This window comes from Narcine bancroftii, unplaced genomic scaffold (genome assembly GCF_036971445.1).
Source record: "Narcine bancroftii isolate sNarBan1 unplaced genomic scaffold, sNarBan1.hap1 Scaffold_160, whole genome shotgun sequence".
Lineage (NCBI taxonomy): Eukaryota > Metazoa > Chordata > Chondrichthyes > Torpediniformes > Narcinidae > Narcine > Narcine bancroftii.
Genome location: NW_027211895.1, coordinates 12,135,425 through 12,157,129, shown reverse-complemented (window position 1 = coordinate 12,157,129; position 21,705 = coordinate 12,135,425). Strand labels below are relative to the sequence as shown.

At 44.6% G+C, this 21,705-nt stretch overlaps 1 protein-coding gene across 1 annotated transcript in view; it reads left to right on the top strand.

The window, feature by feature from the left end:
• Nucleotides 1-21,324, top strand: part of LOC138750514 (mitochondrial adenyl nucleotide antiporter SLC25A24-like) — a 99,792-nt gene extending 78,468 nt beyond the window's left edge. Inside the window, exon 10 of the mRNA XM_069912591.1 lies at nucleotides 21,159-21,324. Within this exon, the coding sequence (XP_069768692.1) occupies nucleotides 21,159-21,184 (26 nt within the window). The 3' untranslated portion in view covers nucleotides 21,185-21,324. The remainder of the gene's footprint in view (nucleotides 1-21,158) is intronic.
• Nucleotides 21,325-21,705: the final 381 nt, after the last annotated feature.

Sequence of the window (21,705 nt, the reverse complement as noted above, 5' to 3'; positions counted from 1 at the left end):
TGTTTAAGTAACTACTTGTCTTGGTGAATGTCTATTGCTGCTGGGTTTTGGGGTCCTTTGAGCTTATAACAATACCAATCCATCACATTCCCATGTGTTGATCCCCTCCCCCCGCTGGACAATGGCTCAGACTTTCCCTGGGTCAAGCTGCAAGCAAGACCAGCGAGCTGCTGTGTTTCAATCAGCTTGAAAGCTGCCTCCATGACTTGCATTTCTAGGTTTGTCACTTGCCCTTGGCCAGTCTGCACTGTCTCTTGCTGTGTGCAACAGTGATGCGGCAGGGATTCTATCTCCCTATTTTTCTGACCGCTCCATGGCGGTCAACCCAATTGACTGGCATGGCCATCCACACTGCCGAACACTGAACCCCTGATGGTCATTGGTCCACCTAGAGATTTTATAATCCAACCCCTGGAGTCCAGTCCATATCTGTGGGTCGCCTCCTGCTGCCCCCATTGATAAGCAGGTACACAATCACACATGCACCCAACAGGGCATCCACACACACGAGTTAATTCAATCTCCCACATTAGTACAATCGTCCACTCCCACATGGTAAAGACTCCATGTGTGTTCAGCTGCAACTCTGAACCCTGCTCGCAGCACCAATCATCATGTTGGGAAGAATATCAGGTTTGGTGCGTTCACATAGATGAGTCTGGATATGTGTTACAATCACACATAACTTTAATTAACAGACAGGACACAAACGGGAGAATGTTAAACAGTACTTAAGCGATGATATAGAAATTCACCTCGGACCTAGGTTGGACTCCGACAATAGAGAACCTATACTCGACACGGTCACATACTTGAATACACACACTACAAAAAGGGACTCTTAAAAAACACACCCAGTTCCCTGAGCAATGGGGGTGTGGTTCCCTGCAAGTATTGATCTATCACAGTACTACTGCTCAGCTTCAGTGTAGTCCATATCTTATCCACGACACTTCCAGCAATTTCCACAGTGGTGACCTGGTGTGGAGTGGTGTCTGGGGCTTGGACCACAAGACAGAGAGAAAGAATGTGCTGTGTGATAGTGTTATATACAGTGCTAATCTGTGCTTCTGGCCAATAATGACCCTAGTTGATTTAAATTAGCCAATGGCAAGGTGTGCACTAATGGGTGGCTGGAGTCCAACCTTGATTGACAAGTGATGTGACTTCCGAATAAGTTTCAGACAGGGAGGACACATGACCACCCACAATACACACATTCCAGATGGGTAGGGAGGCCACGTTTCCTCCACACACAAAAGGTATAGACAGAGTAAATGCAAGAAGGCTTTTTCCACTGAGGGTCAGTGAGATACAAACCAAAAGACGTGGTTAAGGGTGAAAGGGGAGAAGATTAGTGGAACATTATGGGGAACTTCTTTACATAGAGAAAACTTTCCTTCCAATACTACTCTCTGCTTTCTTCCTACAAACCAATATTTTATCCACAGAGCCAAGGTTCCATTGATCCTGTGACTCATGACTTTCTGAATGAGTATCTTGTGGGGTACCTTGTCAAATGCCTAGCTAAAATCCAAGTAGGTCACATCTACTGCCCGACCCTCATTAATTTCTTTTGTTACCTCCTCAAAAAATTCAATTAGATTTATGAGGCATGACCTTCCTTCACAAATCCATGCTGACTATTCTTGAGTAGACTGGACTTCTCCAAATGCTCATAGATCCTATCCTTAAGAATCCTCTCCAATAGTTTGCACGCCACTAATGTAAGACTCACAAGATCACAAGGTAAAGGAACAGAAATAGGCCATTCAGCCCATCGAATCTGCTCTGCAACTCCACCCTGAGCTAAGCCATTCTCACATCTAGTTCCAAGTTCCAGCCTTTTCCCCATATCCCTTGATATCCGGACGAATTGGACACCCATCAATCCTCCCCTTTAAACTCCCCCACTGATTGGGCCTCCACAGCTGGATGTGGCAACAAATCCACGACCCTCTGGCTAAAGAAATTTCTCATCTCTATTTTAAATGGGTCCCTTCTCATTCTAAGACCATGCCCTCTCTTCCTGGATTCACCAACCAAGGGAAACATCTTATTCACACTCTGTCAACAATTGAAATGTTTCTATGAGATCTACTCTCTTTTTTTTCATATTTTATTTATAAATTTGAACCACAGAAAATCACATACATTAAAAATCTTTGTCAATTTCAAATAATGTGGTATATAAAAAGAAAAAAAAGAAAAGCTGCCCATCCCAGTTATCCACTAGAGATTATCTCAGCAGGGTAACTTCCAATATTTAACACCATCAAATGAGAGAGACCACGAGCAGATTTCAATTAAACAATCATACCCAGACTTTATAAATATCTGATACTTATTCCTTAAATTGTATGTAATTTTCGCAAATGTTGGGCAACTCTGAACTTCCGCTTCCCCATTCCCAAATCTGTGTCTGATTTCCAAGTTATAGCAATGCATTTCCTAGATGTTGCTAAAGCAATTTTAACAAATTCCATTTGATACATTGTCATTTTTAATTTAGGCCCGACTCCTGTAACATTACCTACTGGAAATAGCATTGGATCCTGTGGGAATACAACTCCTGTAATTTGTTCCAATAAATTACCCACTTCCATCCAAAAATGTTTAACTGCCAAGTAGAAGGCAAAATGTACCCACTTCCTGTCCACATCTAAAACACAAATCTGGGAGGAGTCACGTGATGGAGTAGTGGCCGGTCAGGGAATTCCACCAGCCCTCTCCCGAAAAGTTTAAAAAAAACACACAAAGCACAAAGGTACAAGATTAAAATATATAATAAAGTAAAAATAAAGGTGAGAAGAAAATGGCAACGAAGAGAGAAAAGTCAAAAACAACGGGAAGAAAAGAGGAAGAAAGAACGTCGGAAGAAGAAGGTGAAGGCCTTACCTGTCCGAAGAGGCCAGCCGCGGAGAGAGAAGCCCGCTCTCTCAGGTCAGTGGAGGTCCCGGGCTCGGGACTACAAAAATGGCTCGTAGAGCCGAGTAAAAGTGCGCAACCGCGCATGCGCATGAAAAAAAACACACTGACGGGAGGGGGGAACAGCTGCGGAGTCAATTTCCACAGCTGAGAGAGACACCTGCAGCACAGCAGCAGGTGCAGAACACAGACAATAACGAGAACAAGAAAGAAGAGGGTAAAAAGAAAACAAGGAAACAACAGATGGTCAACCCAGAGGAAGAAGAAGAAGAAGAACAGAAAGAAATGGAAGAAGAAGAGAAAAGCAGGACAATGGATGTATCTTTTTTTAAAGAATATATGGAATCAGTGAAAGAATGGCAATTACAAGAATTTGATGAGATAAAAAGAAGAATTAAGAATGCAGAAGAAAAAATGAATAAAATAGAAATGGTCATGTCAGAGATAGGAAAAAGAGTGGATAATGTGGAAGAACGAGAAATAATCGTAGAAATGGAAGTAGAGGACTTAAAAGAGAAATTAGAAGAATCTAATAAAAAAGTTAAAGAGGCACAGGAGCTGTTAGCTCAGAAGATAGATATAATAGAAAACTATAATAGAAGAAATAATATAAAGATAGTGGGCCTTAAGGAAGATGAAGAAGGCAAGAAGATGAGAGAATTTATAAAAGATTGGATCCCCAGGGTCCTAGGAAGACCAGAATTACAGGAAGAAATGGAAATAGAGAGGGCACATAGAACATTAGCCGCTAAACCACAACCACAACAAAAACCAAGATCCATTTTAGTAAAATTCTTAAGATATACAACAAGAGAAAATATATTGGAGAAAGCAATGAAGAAAATAAGAGAAGACAAAAAGCCACTGGAATTTAAAGGTCAAAATTTTTTTTTCTATCCAGACATAAGTTTTGAACTGAAGAAGAGGAAGGAGTTCAATACAGCAAAAACGATCTTATGGAAAAAAAGATATAAATTTATGTTAAAGTACCCAGCGGTACTTAAAATAGTTATTCCAGGGCAACAAAACAGACTATTCTCAGATCCAGAGGAAGCAAGGAAATTTGCAGAACAACTACAAAACAGGCAGAGAGATGAAAACATGTAATGAGAGTAAAAATGACCATGAACTATATGTATGTGTGTAAAGGGATATATGTGTGTATATATATATATAGTGTGTATACATGAATGTATCCGTATTTAGAGGAAAATATATAGAGTATAGACAAGAATTAATAAGGGAGGGAAAGGGAATAGAGGGAATAAGGAGGGAATTAAAAGAGTGACCTTTGTTACATATGAAAATTGAAATCTTTTCTGGGGGAGACTGCGTGGGGAGGAGTTACGGTCACTGCAAAATCAGTTGACGTTTGCAAGTGAATTCGCAAATCCAAATGGAGAGGGGAGATGTGGTTGCCCGACAAGGGATAAAGGGCAACTCAGGAGGGGGAGGGGAGATTAGGGTTAAAGAAGTTTTAAATAGGAGAATAAGGAAAATGTTTGATGTTTTAGAAATGTTGTCTTATAAAGTGTTCAAAACAAGAAAGCAGAAATGGATAAGAAGGAAAGGTGATGATGGAGAAACGGAAAGGGTAGATAAACAAAGTATGAAATGGCTATGCTGAACTATATGACTTTAAATATTAATGGAATACATAACCAAATTAAAAGGAAGAAACTGCTAAATTTACTGAAAAATGAAAAAATTGATATAGCATTTGCGCAAGAAATTAAAGAGAGATTGGGTAGGACACGTAACAGCAGCGTCGTATAATTCAAAAGCAAGAGGAGTAGCTATATTAATTAGTAAAAATGTGCCAATTAAAATAGAAGAGGAAATAATAGATCCAGCAGGGAGATATGTAATGATAAAATGTCAGATATATTCGGAGTTTTGGAATCTACTCAATGTATATTCACCTAACGAAGAAGATCAAAAGTTTATCCAAGATATTTTTTTGAAGATAGCAGATACGCAAGGGAACATATTAATAGGAGGGGATTTCAACCTTAATTTGGATTCAAATATGGACAAAACTGGGAAAAAAATTAACAGAAAGAACAAAGTATCCAAATTTATAATTAAATCGATGCAAGAAATGCAACTTTTGGATATATGGAGGAAACAACACCCAAAGGAAAAGGAATATTCATATTATTCGGGTAGACAAAAAACATACTCAAGAATAGACCTATTTCTGTTATCAGCTCGTATGCAAGATAGAGTAAGAAAAACAGAATATAAAGCTAGAATATTATCGGACCATTTACCCTTGATATTGACAATAGAGTAAGAGGACATCCCTCTAAGAATGTATAGATGGAGATTAAACTCCATGCTACTTAAAAGGCAGGATTTTAGAGAATTAATTGAAAGACAAATTAAAATGTACTTTGAAATAAATACGGAATCAGTGAAAGATAAGTTTATACTATGGGACGCAATGAAAGCGTTCATCAGAGCAAATAATAAGTTATGTAACCAAGATGAAGAAGGACTACAATCAGGAAACATAGCAGTTGGAAAGGGAAATAGTAAATATAGAAAAAGAATTAGCAATGAAGGAAGATATAACTAAAAGAAGAGAATTGGCAGATAAAAAAATAAAATATGAAACACTACAAACATATAAGGTGGAGAAGAACATAATGAAGACAAAACAGAAATATTATGAACTAGGGGAAAAAACGCATAAAATTCTAGCATGGAAGCTTCAGACAGAACAAGCTAAGAAAATGGTATTGGCATCAAGGAAAAAAGACAAACAAATCACATATAATCCAACGGAGATTAATGAAAACTTTAGAGAATTCTATGAACAATTATACCAAACTGAAAATGAAGGGAAAGAAGGCAAAATAGATGAATTTTTAACTAAAATTGAACTACCAAAATTACAAATAGAGGAACAAAATAAATTAACAGAACCATTTGAAATAGTAGAAATACAAGAGATAATAAAAAAACTACCAAATAATAAAACACCAGGAGAGAATGGATTCCCAATAGAATTCTATAAAACATTTAAAGATTTATTAATTCCCCCCCCCCCTCCTGGAAATAATCAACCAGATTGATAAAACACAAAGCTTACCAGATTCATGTAAAACAGCAATAATTACAGTAATACCAAAGCAAGGGAAAGATCCACTCGCACCAGCGTCATATAGACTAATATCATTTCTTAACACAGATTATAAGATAATAGCTAAACTATTATCAAACAGATTAGCAAATTATGTACCTAAAATGGTAAATCTAGACCAAACTGGATTTATTAAAAAAAGACGGACAACAGACAATATTTGTAAATTTATTAACTTAATTCATGCAGTTGAAGGGAGTAAAGCGCCAACAGTAGCAGTTGCTTTAGACGCAGAGAAGGCCTTTGACAGAGTAGAATGGAATTATTTATTCAAAGTATTGCAAAAATTCAGTTTACCAGAGAAGTATATTAATTGGATTAAAGCATTATATAAGGGGCCATTGGCGAAAGTGACAGTAAATGGGTATATATCAAAGCAATTTAACTTAAGCAGGTCAACGCGGCAGGAATGCCCACTATCACCCTTATTGTTCGTGTTAGCTATAGAACCACTAGCAGAATTGATAAGAACAGAAAATAATATAAAAGAGATAAAAATAAAAGACAAGGAATATAAAATCAGTTCATTTGCGGATGATGTTATAGTATACTTAACAGAACCAGAACTATCAATAAAAGAATTATATAAGAAATTGAAGGAATATGGAGAAGTGTCGGGTTACAAGATTAACGTAAATAAAAGTGAAGCAATGCCAATGAATAATGCGGATTTCTCAAAATTTAAGAAGGAATCACCATTTAGATGGCAAATGCAAGCAATAAGATACCTAGGTATACAAATAAATAAAAATCTCGGCCATCTATATAAACTCAATTATTATCCACTAATGAAAAGATTACAGGACGATTTAGAGCATTGGAAAGATTTACCATTAACACTAATAGGAAGGATAAACTGTATTAAAATGAACATTTTCCCAAGGATATTATACCTATTTCATGCATTGCCAATACACTTGACAGAGAAATTCTTCAAAGAGTTAAAGAAAATAATAAGGAAATTTTTATGGAAAGGGGGGAAACCGAGGATAGCACTAGATAAATTAAGTTAAGGAGGCTTACAACTGCCAAACTTTAAAAATTATTATAGAGCCGCACAATTAAGATACCTATCAGATTTTTATCAAACAAGGGAAAAGCCAGATTGGACTAGATTAGAATTAGATAAAATAGGGGAAAAGGTTCCTGAACACATATTATATAAATGGGATGAAAAATTGGTACAACGTAGGAATTCTCCAGTATTACATCATCTACTCAATATTTGGAAAAAGATTCATGTAGAAAGGAATAAAACAAATTACCAATTACCAAAACTAAGATTGATGCAAAATAAGTTACTCCCTTTTACAATAGATAACCTTTCCTTTAGAGAATGGGAGAAAAAAGGGATCAAAAGAATAGAAAATTGTTTTTCAGGAAATAGATTATTATCCTTTGAACAAATGAAAGATAAATACAATATAACTCAAGATACAGTGTTGGCATATTACCAATTGAGATCCTACTTGAAGGACAAATTGGGAAGCAGTCTGAGGTTACCAGAGGGAAGTAACTTTGAATATGTGATTACAGACACAATGATAATCAAAAGATTTATAACAAATATGTATATTAAACTGCAAGGAAAGGAGAATGAGGAAACAAATGGTAAAACTAAACAAAAATGGGAACAAGATCTAAACATAAAGATAAAGAAGGAAACATGGGAGAAGTTATGTTCTGGAACGATGAGAAATACAATAAATACGAGGTTACGTATGATACGATATAACTGGATACACAGGCTATACATTACACCTCAAAAGTTAAATAAATGGGACCCAACAGTATCTGATAGATGTTTTCAATGTAAAAAAGAAATGGGAACAACAATTCATGCAATCTGGACATGTGAGAAAGTAGAAAAATTTTGGGAAGATCTAAACCAAATATTAAATAAAATTACAGAAAACAATATACCTAAAAATCCAGAGATCTTCTTCCTAAGTAACATAAAAAACAAAGAATTTGGAATTGATTTGGATGGTGCACAAAAAAGATTTGTTAAGATAGCTCTAGCCATAGCAAAAAAATGTATTATGTCAACCTGGAAATTGGAAGATAATTTGAAAATACAACAATGGTATATAGAAATGAATAAATGTATTCTATTAGAAAAAATAACATATAGTTTAAGAAATAATATTGAAATATTTGAACAAATATGGGAGCCTTACATGAAACACAATAGAGAAAACCTACCGGGGACATTCACTACCTAAATTAACGAAAGGAGAAGGAAATGAAAAGAATTGACTCAGTGGAATTTCTTGTTTATTTTTATTGAATGACAACATTGTTTGACTGGTTTAATGTATCTTAGATTTTGTACTTTAAATGGACGGGGGGGGGAGGTAGTGAGGGTGGGATGGGAGGAGGGTGGGGGAGAAAATGGCACTGTATATATTTGAAAAGGAAAATGTATGTATCATGGTCAATGTGGTTTATTGTGTGAAAAATAAAATAAAAAATAAAAAATAAAACACAAATCTGATAAAGTATGATTCGATCTATTTATTTTTGCAGAATTACATATAATTGATGAATAAAATTGTATTGTACCAGCCTGTATCTTACATTTGTTACACTTTTCATGCTTTCTTTACATAAATCCTTCCAACTATGTTCATCTATTTACCTGTTCAAATCTATTTCCCATCTCTGCCTTGGTTAATGGACCTTACTTTAGGGGCTCTCCTTTGCAACAAATTATACATTAGCTAAATAAATTTCTCTATATTACTAAAACTAATCAATAACTCCACCTCTGTCTCACTTGGCAATAACAGAGCCAGACAAAATTTATCACGCAAAAAATCCTTAACTTGATAATAATAAAATAAAGCATTAATAGGTACCCTAAACTTCTCCTTCATTCACTCAAAAGTAATAAATTTCCCAGCTTCAAAACATTCCTATTGATGCCAATTCCTTAAAAGTTGGTTTTCCACAGAAAATAGGTCTATTTTGAAATAAAGGTGTTCCTCTTGACAATAACCCCCTCCCACCAATTTATTTATCAATCTTATTCCAAAGCTCAATTAAAAGCTTAAAAACAGGGGTATCACTACACAATACCCGCTGTCAACAACCTCAAATTCCATTTGTGGTGGTCTGGCCCGGCCTTGTACACAAGGAACCGAATCACCACACCACATAGCCTACACACAACGGCACAGGGACGGCCTCCTCACTGAGAAGAAGCAGCAGGGTTAAAGGGTGAACTGCAGGAAGCAAGCGCCACTCCTGAGACTGTATACTGACGTCACTCCCGTGAGCCAGCGCGGTGGGTGGGGGTTTCGCAGAATTGCTTTAGTTGTGCGGTCTGTTTGAATAAACAGTGTTACTGGTTCACTCAGCTCGGTGCAGACGTGTCCTTTCTTTTCACAATGCCACCGTATCATGCACGCTACAGTGGTGACCCCACATAGGTATCATGCACGCTACAGTGGTGACCCCACATAGGTATCATGCACGCTACAGTGGTGACCCCACATAGGTTTCAACGGTTTGAGACCTACCGAAAACGCAGCAGCAAGGACCCTACTGGCTTTACACCAGCTCCTGAAGTTGTCAGCAATGATCCTGCCGCAGTCGCGGCCATTTCTGTCCTGCCCCAGCTACGGTGAATGCTATGGATGTCCACTAGCCACCATTTTAGGCCAACCAGCCGCACAGTTGGCTGCAGCTAGCTGAGGTGAGGCACAGTTCGTGTGAAGAGGCATAACAGCTGAAGCCACCAAACTCCGGCACGTTGTCAGCACCCTGGAACCAGTCACAGCAGCAAGAGTCAGCTCTTTTGTGAACCACCCACCCATGGGATGCAAGTATACCTTCTTTCATCAACTCTTTCTAACTCAGCCGGCATGAACAGGTCATTCATGTACTTAACTCACAGGACCTCGGGATTGGAACCCCTCTGACCTTTTGCAGGAGATAGTGGCGTTAGCAGATGAACACACCAAGTGTTTCCTGTTTGAAGCCCTATTCTTGTCGAAGTTGCCAGTCCATGTTGCCTCATCCATCTCCAATATGGACCTTGCTCACCCACACCTGTGGCCAAGGAAGCAGACTGGCTTTTCCTAACCCCTCAGCCTGAATCAATCAATGTCCAGCCTATTTGTGGGGTGGGTGCTACCACACTGGCAGGGACCACTCAATACCCCTCCCCAGCAGCCATGGCAGCCATACAGATGCAGCACAGCGACCGTCCTGACAAGGCTACTGGTTACTGCTACAATCATCGTCATTGAGTCCGTAATGCCCAACGTTGCGTCCCCCCCCATAATTTCCATGTGTCCATACCCAGCTGGACACTGGGAAATGAGCAAGCCAGCTGTCATTAGTGGGCTCGGTGGATGACACCAGTAAAGGGCTCCTGTACCCATGGGACCTGAAGACTGGGTGTCTGTTCCTAGTCAACACTGGTGCCGAGGTCAGCCTCATGCTGCCCTCATTCTTTGAGTGGAGAAACAACCCCCAAGGTTTCCTCTTACAGGCAGCCAATGGTTCTACAATCCCCAGCCACTGAACTCGACTCGTGACTATCCACACCACAGGCACAGTTTTCTGATGGGAGTGTAGTCGCCTCCGTGGGTCAGGCCCTCCTAGGGGAAGACTTTCTGCGGGCCACCGAACTGCTCGTGGATTTGACCAGGTGCTGACTAGTTAACGCAGCAACCTTCCAGGTTTTACCCTTCACTGTACGCCAATGAAATTTCCAGCCAAGGGGAGTCCACGTCTCCAACTGGAACAAGTACACCTCCCTACTGGCCAATTTCCCGTCACTGCTATCCCCAAATTTCCATGATGTGGATCCTGCACACGGTGTGCAGCACTTCACTGAGACCACCGGATCATCAGTTCACGAGAGGGCAAGAGGACTTCCCCAGGACAAGCTCCTCCTGGCCAAAACCGAGTTTGCAACCATGGAGGAGTTGGCTATCATCCGTCGCTCAAACAGCCCTTCGGCTTGCCCCCTACAAATGGTCCCCAAGAACTCTGGAGGGTGGCACCCGTGCGGAGACTACTGGCAGTTAAATGACGCAACAGTGCCAGACTGGTATCCAATACCACGTGTAAGATTTCACTATTTGACTCCGGGGAACTTGGATCTTCTCTAAAGTCGATTTGGTTAAAGGATATCATCAGATCTCAGTGCACCCCGATGACATCCCAAAGACTGCCAACATCACCCTGTTCGGACTTTTTAAATTTATGCTTATGCTTTTAGGCCTAAAATGCGGCCCAGACATTCCAGCGCCTTATGGACATGGTGACTCGAGACCTGGAGGGAATATTTGTCATATCTAGATGATATTTCCATCACCAGCCCCAACACAGGAACACACGGGGAACACCTTCGGCAGCTCTTCGCTAAGCTTCAGGCTCATGGGTTAACAATCAATCCAGCTAAATGCCAGTTTGATTTGGATACCATCAATTTCCTGGGACATTGTATTACCAGCGCGGGAGCCATTGCACTGCCCGACAAGGTAGAGGCCATCCACAGTTTTCCCAAACCAACCTCTTTCAAGGGACTGCAGGAATTCATAGGGTTGTAGAACTTTTACCATCGTTTCCTCCCAGGGGCAGCAGGCCACTATTCAACCTTATCAAAAGGGGCGAGAAGACTCTCACCTGGGCCACTGAAGTACAACAAGCCTTTGACACAACCAGAACAGCACTAGCTGAAACCACCTCCTTGGCCCACCCAGACCCAGACTCCCCATTGTCATTGATTATGGACGCCTCCGAGAAAATGGTTGGCACAGTTCTGCAGCAGTAGGTCAATCGACAATGGAAGCCACTTTCTTTTATCAACATGCACCTGAGGCCATCCAAGCTTAAGTACATCAGGAGCTGCTAGTTCTGTACCTGGCCATTTTCGGATATATCCTAAAAGGCCGGGTATTCATGGCAAACACAGACCACAAACCCATGGTTGGCCAGACAGCGACGTCACCTTTCCTATATCTTGGAATTTAATACAGACATCCAACACGTCACAGGGACGTCCAATGTTGTAGCAGACGCACTCTCACGCCCAGGAATCTCCAAGGTTACCGGTTGTATTGACATAGCCTAACCAGCCAGGGACCAGCCAAGGATGCAGACACGCAGGCCTACCGCACGGCCATCACAGGACTGTAGCTACAGGAGTTCGCTCCAGAACCAGGAGGATCACTACTCCTTTTGTGACATGTCCACTGGCCGCTTGAGGCCAATTCTTCCCGCTGTTTGGAGATCCCAGGCGTTCAACCAAGTGCATGGACTTTCACAGCCCTCTCAGATCACTTCGTATGGCGTGGACTAGGCCGTGAAATCTCTCTCTGGGCCAAGACCTGCGTACAATGTCAAAGTGCCAAAGACTAGAGACACACTAAGGCACTGTTACACCCTTCCCATCCTCGGAAAACATATTCCACCATATCCACATGGACATCATAGGACCACTGCCACACACTGGCCAGAGGCAGTCCAAATGCCAACTGCAACAGAGACTTGCATGCAAGTATTCATGTTGTAGTGGGTCACTCGTTTCGGCATCCCCTCACGTATTACCTCCGACCAAGGAGTCCAGTTCACCTCCTCCCTAAGGTCAACACTGTCAAAATTCTGTGTTAGCCAGTTACACCACACGACTGCCTACCACCCTCAAGCGAACACACTAGTGGAACATTTTCACCGCCAATCGAAAGCTCAACTCCAGGGCTTGAACTGGATGGACGAACTCCCATGGGTCCTGCTTGGCATCTGCATGGCACCCAAGGAGGACCTCCCTGCCTCGTTGGCTGAGATAATCTATGGGACGCCACTCGCCATTCCAGGTGACCTCCATTTCAGCTCCACTGAATTTCAACCCAATGCTATGGACATCCTGCAGCGTTTAAGGGACAGTACAGCCAACCCACGCCCACTCCTACTACCACACATGGCATGCCACCCTGCCACGCCCCAGAAGATTTGAAAACTGTGGGATTTTGTATTCATCAGGAAGGGCCAGCCAGGAACCCCCTTACAATGGACCTTTTAAAGTGCTTAAAAGGTTTTTACTCTGGATGTTGGGAGTGCAGCAATGTGGCCGCCCTCCTAGGGCTCGAAAACAAAGTCTGGGAGAACTATTTGCGATTCTGGAGAGTGGTGTAGCAGTCCAGACTGGGCCCATACACAAGGGGCCGAATTGCCACAACACGCAGCCTAAACACAATGTTGCAGGGATGGCCTCCTCACTGAGGAGAAGCACCGGGGTTAAAGAGAGAACCTCAGGGAGAGAACGATGCTCCCGAGACTGTGCGCCTACGTCACTTCTGTGAGCCAGCGTGGCAGGTGGGGGGTTTGCAGTATTGCTTTTGAATAAACAGTCAGTTACTGGTTTACTCAGCTTGGTGTGAATGTGTTCCTTTTCTCTTTACAGCACCACCGTATCGTGGCCACCACACATTAATAAATAAAATCTTGTGCAATTGCCTCCCCAATCTTACTAAGTTCTATATGCACCCAAGGAGGAATTTTATCTAAGTCAAACATCATGTTAATAAATCGCAACTTCTGCAGCTAAAACACTGTCATGTGATCTCTGTGTGTCTGTATCTCTCAGAGACTGAGAGAAAACCTGTTTGACTCTCTCTGCTTGCAAAACCACATGACTCTCTTACAACAACCCCAAGTTCTCCTGCAGACAATAGCGGTGCCAGCCTGCTCTTCCATCTGTTGATTTGGTAAACAATCCATTAGTGAAGTCTTTTGAGCAATCTTCGAAGCTCTTGCAAAAAGATGTGAGAAGCCACGATGTCTAGTATAACTTCAGTATTTCAAATAAGATCTGTTTTAAAGTGTTTGCATGTGACCTTTCCCAATTTATCTCCCAAAAACATTTCTATATACCTTGTCACACTACCAAGAGCAGGTCAATTTGTGCCCAGGATGGTACATCTCCTCCCTGAAAGAGAGAGGCGATGTATCTCGATTGAGCTGCCCAATAATATTTATTGAAGTCTGGCATCCTCAATCCTTCTAGACTATAGAGCCATGTTAATTTTTCCATAGAGACCTTTGGCTCCTTACCCCTCCAGAGAAACCTTCTAACCTTATGTAGCAGCTGTTTAAAGAAACCCTGGGGCAACGGCACAGGCAATGTTTGAAAAAGATACTGGAATCTTGGCCACACATCCGTTTTGATGCAGTTAACCCTGCCCACCAGTGGGCAGGGTCATTCACCTCTTTAGGTCCTCCTTGACTCTCTCCAGCAAGGGGGCGTAGTTTAACGTATAGATTATTCAAGTTACCATCAATATTAACTCCGAGGTATTTGATCCTCTCCTGTGGCCACTTTAAATTACTATTTTCTTTAAATTCCCCCATATTTATTGTGACATTCTCCTTTTCTTATAATTTTTCTATTTCCAGCTGTAACTAAAAGTCCACCTCCCGGCTGCTGTTTGGGGGCCTGGATATAACTACCAATAGGTTCCTTTAACCCTGGCTATTTCTTAACTCAACCCATACGGATTCTACCCCATCTGACTGTACGTCCCTTCTTTCTAGTGATTTAATATCATTGCTCCCCATCAGGCCACACCACCCCCCTCTACCTACCGGCCTATCTTTCCTCTACACTGTGTACCCTTGGGCATTCTGCTCCCAATTACATTCATCATTAACCCATGTCTCAGTGATGGCCATAACGTCACATCTTTAATCTATAGCTGTACAAGAAGCTCATCTACTTTATTCCTAATGCTCCGTGCATTTAAGTACAGTTTCCTTAGACCAGGATCTGTTACTGATTTTGCTGCATTTTTTTTGTACCGCAAATTATCCCATCTCTTCACCTGCCTGTCCCTTTTGTTGTCTTTTGATACACAGTATTTTTTACTTTTTTCTATTTTCTTCTTTTTCAACCCCAACACCCTGGTTCCTTCTACCCTGATCTCTGCCCTCACATTCAGATTCCCACCCCCCGCCAAACTAGTTTAAGCTCTCCCCAACAGCTCTAGCTAACTTGCCAGCCAGATATTGGTCCCTCTCAAGTTCAGGTACAGCCCGTCCTTTTTGTACAGGTCAAACCTTCCCCAAAGAAACTCATGGGTCTATAATTCCCAGGATTCTCCCTATGACACAGACAGAACAAAGCGAAGTGATCTCCCAGTCTGTGCCCAGTCTCTCTGATGCAGCAAAGGCCACAAAGGGGGCACCAGATGCAGTAAATCAGTCCTGCGGATACACAGACAGAGCGAAGGTGTGCTGGCCTTCATTTGTTGGGAGATTGAGTTCACTCACCCCTCCCTATCAATTTCACCCCTGCCACCTTCCCCTGAGCCCACAGGAGGTGCCACACTTGCACCCACACCTCCTCTCACCACAGTCTGGGGCCCAAAACCGGCCTTTCACGTGAAGCAACACTTCACTTGCGTATCCGCAGGACTGATTTTCTGCATCCGGGGCTCCTGCTGTGGCCCTCTCTACGTCAGAGAGACTGGGCACAGTCGGGAGATCACTTCGCTGAGCACCTTCACTCCATCCGTACCAGTGCCCGACCACCAATTCTGTATCCCAGTCCCTTACTCACACGTCTGACCATGGCCTCATGTACAATCCCATCAAGACAACCTGTAAATTGAAGGAACATCTCCTGATTTTCCATCTGGATCCTCTCCAACTGGATGGCATCAACATCGACTTCTCCAGTTTCTGCCAACCTGCTCTCCCCTCACCCCAGACTGCTTTTCCTGCAGCAAGATCCCCCACCCCCAATCTCGTTGCCCGGATAAAGACACAGTTTGCTTCAGCTGTGGCAACAAAGGACATTGGGCAAGCATTTCCCACTTGAAGGGAAGCCGGGGGAAGTTTATGGTCTGCACTGCTCCCAGATCTGATTCCAGGCCCAAATTTGCCCGAACCCACTTGGTGCACTGCACGCCGAAGGAGGGTGGCTGTGAGAAAACGGCGCAAAAAGGCTCAGCGATCATCTTGTTGTGACTCAAATTCAACCTCAGCGTCACCATCATCGTCATTGGAGGAAGGAGGACGGCCATCTTGCTGCGCCACAAGGTCGATGCCAACTTACCCACACAGGGCAGCCCAGGATGGTGGGGGCCACTCGAGTGAGGAGTATGAAGTCTCCCGGGTCCTAACCTCGATGGTCCTAGATCAGGACAGACCTCACCAGCTCAGCAACTCCATAGTGGCAGTGAAGGTAAACGAACATTCCACTAAATGCCTAATCGACACGGGCTCTACTGAAAACTTCATAGACCCATGGACTGTGCAAAAATACAACCTGAAGATGGATCCTTCTAATTATCACATATTCCTTGAGTCTCATTCACATTCTACGTGTTCAACAACATTGTATAGTACATCTGTTGTGGGGGGGTGGGGGGGGATTCTGTAAATTTCACCTGTACATTCTTGATGAATTGTGCGCTCTGGTGTTGTTGGCGACTTCTTTAGTTAATAATTTATTATGTTTATGATTTTTTGACTCCTTCCTGTATCACCTTAAAAGTGTGACCTTGGAGTATTCTGGTCCCGTCCTCCCGTAACAGTTCGGAACGGAGGGCCCCTAAAATCAGAACCCACATGCAGCCTCTCCACACTGAATATCGACCCCACCCCCCCCCCCCCCCCCCCACCATCTCTCTTTCTGAATCTGTCCCCAGACTGCAAACCTATTGCTACCAAGAGCAGGAGGTTCAGCACAGCAGATTGAGATTTCTTAAAGTCTGAGACACAACGTCTGCTTGACGAAGGTATCATCGAACCTAGCACCAGCCCGTGGAGAGCGCAAGTGGTGGTGGTAAAAGGGGAAAATAAGTCCAGGCTAATAAACAACTACAGCCAAACTATTAATCAGTACACACTCCTGGACACATACCCCCTCCCTCGAATTTCGGACATGGGGAATAATATTGTGCAGTATCGGGTCTATTCGACCATTGACCTGAAAGCTGCTCATCACCAGCTGCCAATCCATTCCAATGACCATCCGTATCAATTCCGAAAGGTCCCTTTTGGTATCACTAACGGGGTTTCTATATTCCAGGGGCAGATGGACAGAATAGTGGATGGGTATGTGTTGAAGGCTACCTTCCCCTACCTCGATAACATCACCATCTGTGGTCATACCTTGGAAGACCACAATGCCAACCTCCAGAGTTTTCTCCACGTGGTGAAAGCCCTGAACATCACTTATAATTCTGACAAGTGCATGTTCAGGACTAAACGTCTAGCTATCCTTGGCCAAGTGGTGGAGAATGGCATCATTGGGCCTGATCCCGAAAAGATGCACCCCCTGTTAGAGCTCCCCATCCCCAGGACCACAAAGGCTTTGAGGAGATGCCTGGGGTTTTTCTCATATTACGCCCAGTGGATCCCTCAATACACTGATAAGGTTCGTCCTCTCTTAAAAGCCACTGATCCTCTCGGCTGAAGCCCAAACGGCTTTTTACCACTTCCGGAACCATATTGCAAAAGCCACCATGCACACGGTGGACGAGAATGTACCTTTCCAGTGGAAAGCAATGCTTCGGACATAACCTTGGCCACTACCCTCAACCAGGTGGGCAGAGCAGTTGAATTTTTTCCCCCCTCGGACATTAAAAGACCATGAGCTCCGGAACCCATCTGTGGAAAAGGAGGCTCAAGCCATTGTAGAAGCCATAAGGCACTGGAGACACTGGTAGAAGGTTTATACTCCTCACTGACCAGAGCTCGGTTGCATTGATCAATAATGTCAAGAGGGGAAAAATCAAGAATGACAAGGTTGCTAGGTAGAGGATCGAGCTCTTCACCTACAATTATGACATTATCCATCAGCCTGGAGCCCTTCATGACCCTTCAGATGCCTTATCCAGAGGAAGCTGTGCCTCTGCACACTCCGGCCAACTGCAGTCTCTACATAATGAGCTCTGCCATCCAGGGGTGACCCACATGGCTCATTTTGTCAAGGCGTGCAATCTGCCCTACTCCATGGAAGACATCAGGGAAATGACCAGGTCTGCGCGGAGTGCAAGCCACACTTCAACCGCCCCACAAAGGCGCACCTGATCAAGTCGTCCAGGCCTTTCAAACTATCACCAATGTACATAGTGTATATAGTTACTGTCACTTGGGCTCTCCAGGGGCTTGAACTGGGTTCGATGATGCCCTCATCCAGCAATCTACGCACCTCACTCCTAATGAATTGTCTGTTTTCGTAACTATATTGCCGACTTTTGGTGGCCACAGGCTTCCAGCCAGGGGTGAGGTTTGCAAAGAGTGCTGGCGGGGTAATCCGGAGTGTGGAAAGGCCGCAGGATTGGCCCCGGGGCACGGAGGCAGGTTGCTTGGGTGCTTCGGGGGTGGGGCAATGGCAGACCGAGAGGGGGGCGTGGGGTCCCCCAAAGTGTAGGGACACCATTCGGAACTGACACTGAAAGTCTAATCCCAGCAACACTGGGGTGCACAATTGGGGAAGGACGAATAATTTGAAGTGGGTGACCGTTACGCCCTGTACTTCCAGCGTGGCGATGCAATACTCCTTTATCCGAGTCGAGTGCGACCTCGTCGCTAATGAGATCCTCTGGGTAGTGGGGATAATGTCAAGTCCCCAACGGAGGGCCAGATCTGGCTGGATAAAACTGTCAGTTGACCCAGAGTCAAATAAGCAATTGGTGTAGTGTCCATGCACTTTAATCAGTTCCATTGCTCTGGTGAGGGGATGAGAGCATTGCTGGTTTAGTGTTATTGAAGCAGTGCGTCATTGGAGACATTACCTCGCTGGGAGGCGCTTTACACTGTTGACTGATCAACGCGCGGTCTCCTTCATGTTCAGCAACACCCAGCGTGGTAAGATAAAAAAACGACAAAATCGCCAGATGGAGAATCGAACTCTCCACCTTTAACTATGACATCCTGTACCGGCCTGGTAAGCTCAACGACCCGCCTGACGCGCTCTTCAGGGGGACGTGCACCAGCATACAGATGGACAGCCTACAGAAACTCCATGAGACGCTCTGTCATCCAGGAGTCACTAGGTTTGCCCACTTTGTGAAGGCGCGCAACCTACCCTACACAGTCGAGGAGATTCGCTCCATTACCCGAGCCTGTTCGGTGTGCGCTGAATGCAAGCCCCATTTCATCCGTCCGGATAACTCCCACGTTATCAAGGCCACCCGCCCCTTCGGGCATCTTAGCGTAGACTTTAAGGGGCCCCTACCTTTGACCAACCATAATACCTACATCCTTACGGCCATCGACGAGTACTCCCGCTTCCCGTTCGCTCTGCCCTGCCCAGACACCACTGCCACCTCAGTGATACAGGCCCTTCACAGTATTTTCACCATCTTCCGGTACCCCAATTCCATCCACAGTGATAGGGGGTCCTCAGTCATGAGCGCAGAGCTGCAACAGTACCTTCTGGAGTGTAGTATCGCTTCAAGCAGGACCATGAGCTATAACCCACGTGGTAACGGCCAGGTCGAGAGGGAGAATGCCACCATATGGAGAGCGGTTACACTGGCTCTCCGGTCTAAAGGTCTCCCCACCTCTCACTGGCAGGAGGTTCTCACTAGTGCCTTACACTCCATCCGCTCCCTCCTATGTACTGCAACAAATGCTACCCCCCACAAAAGGATGTTCCTTTTCCCGAGGAAATCCGAATCAGGAACCACTGTACCAGCATGGCTCACCGTCCCTGGCCCCGTCCTTTAGTGACCCCACGTCCGGCACTCATAGAACGACCCCTTGGTCGACCGAGTGACTCTACTCCAAGCAAACCCACATTACGCCTACGTTGAGTTCCCAGACGGGCGGGAGGACACTGTTTCGGTGCGAGACCTAGCTCAGGACACGGTAGACCCAGCAAACCCCCCAACCCAACCTTCCCCAACTTTTTATTCCCCAGGCCCCGTGCCGCAACAGAAGGACCAACAGCACCCCAACGACCCGGGCCACCCTGCCGACCACACGACTGGGGAATTGAGCAACGGAGCAGTCGCACCCGACGAGCCCGCTGGCGACACCACTCCAGCGACCTCAATCCCGGCACCATGGCGGTCACGCCGGATGGTCAGTCCCCCTGACCGCTACAGTCCTTGACCTACCCCTTCCTTTCATTCTCTCCCTTGTTTTTGTTTTTTTTTCCCAGGGTCAGTTCTCCAAGAAGGGGTGAATCTGATAGTACAGATCTATCACCAATGTACATAGTGTATATAGTTACAGTATCTAGACTGTGCTTACAGCGATTGGCTGAGAGCTAAGCCACACCTATTGTCTGGGCCTTAAAGGGTTGTGTCCCTAGTCAGGTTGGATCATTCCGGACTGGTCGGCCACCTGTGAAGAGCTCCTGTCTTTTGCTAATAAAAGCCTTGGTTTGGATCAACAAGTCTTTGATTCTTTCAACGAGCTCTACAGGGACCTCTCCCCTCCACAAATGGGAACGCCTTCTTTCTCTCTGTCATTAACGAGTACTCCCGCTTCCCGTTCACCATTCCGTCCATAAACATCCACTTCGTCAATCATAAAGGGCCTAGACTCCATTTTTGCCCTGTTCAGGTATCCCAGCTATATTCATAGTGACTGGGGCTCATCCTTTATGAGTGATGAGCTACGTCAGTACCTGCTGGCGAGAGGCATCACCTCCAGCAGGGCGACTAGCTACAACCCCCAGGGGAACGGACAGGTTAAAAAGGAGAAGCAAGACCGACGCCCTGGTGGAAAGGGTGAAACTGCCCCGTGCCAATCCCATGTGGAGTACCTGGATGACAGGGAGGACACCGTCTCCATCAGGGGCCTGGCACCTGCTGGAACAGAGAGCTGTTGGCCCGGGTCGTTGGGGTGCTGTTGGTCCTTCTGTGAGCTACGGAGCTCATTCTTGCCACCCCCACCCAGGGCCTCAGGGGATCTGGTTCAGGAGGAAGGTCCACCTTTGTGCCTGAGACCCAGCCCACCTCTCCTCCCTCACAAGGAGACCTAAGGTGTCCAAGCCCACCCCCCCCCCCCCCCCGTGCTAAGGGGCTCCACCAGGATCTCCAGAGATCATTTAAATTTGTAAATTACTATTTTTATCTTCTAAATCAATGTTTTTCATTCACAGACCCCAAATTCTGCAGGAAGGGGTGAAAGCCTGAACTGGGATTCACTGGTGGTTGACTACGCCCCCATCTCCCTGTTTTTAACCCTGGTTTCCCGCCTGAACCCAGAGCCCCTCTGAAGATCCTCCCCTCAGTTATAAGCTAATAAAAGTGTATCTTCTCCTTTCAGTCGTCGGAACTTTTATTCACCCACTCGCCAGCCACGTTTCTGGGTCCTGTCTGAGTTCCTTCCTGCTTCTTTCTGTCCACAAGGGTTCTGTCTGATTGCAGCTCCTGCAGAAGTTCAGGTCCCTCCTTCAATTGCGCGCACACTGAGAAGTTCAGGTCCCTCCTTCAATTGCGCGCACACTGCGGTGCAGCGGCCTCCCTGAACCCAGCGACGGAGACCGGTCTGACCAGCAGGGAGCAGATCACCGCCACGGGCTGCGTGGGAGCCCGTCTGCAGCGGGACCGCGGGGCTCAGTTCTGGGGCTCCAACTCGTTCCTGTTCACATCCTTCCATTTTTATGGAGGAGATACAACTGAAAGTTGACGAGTCCACAAAAATAA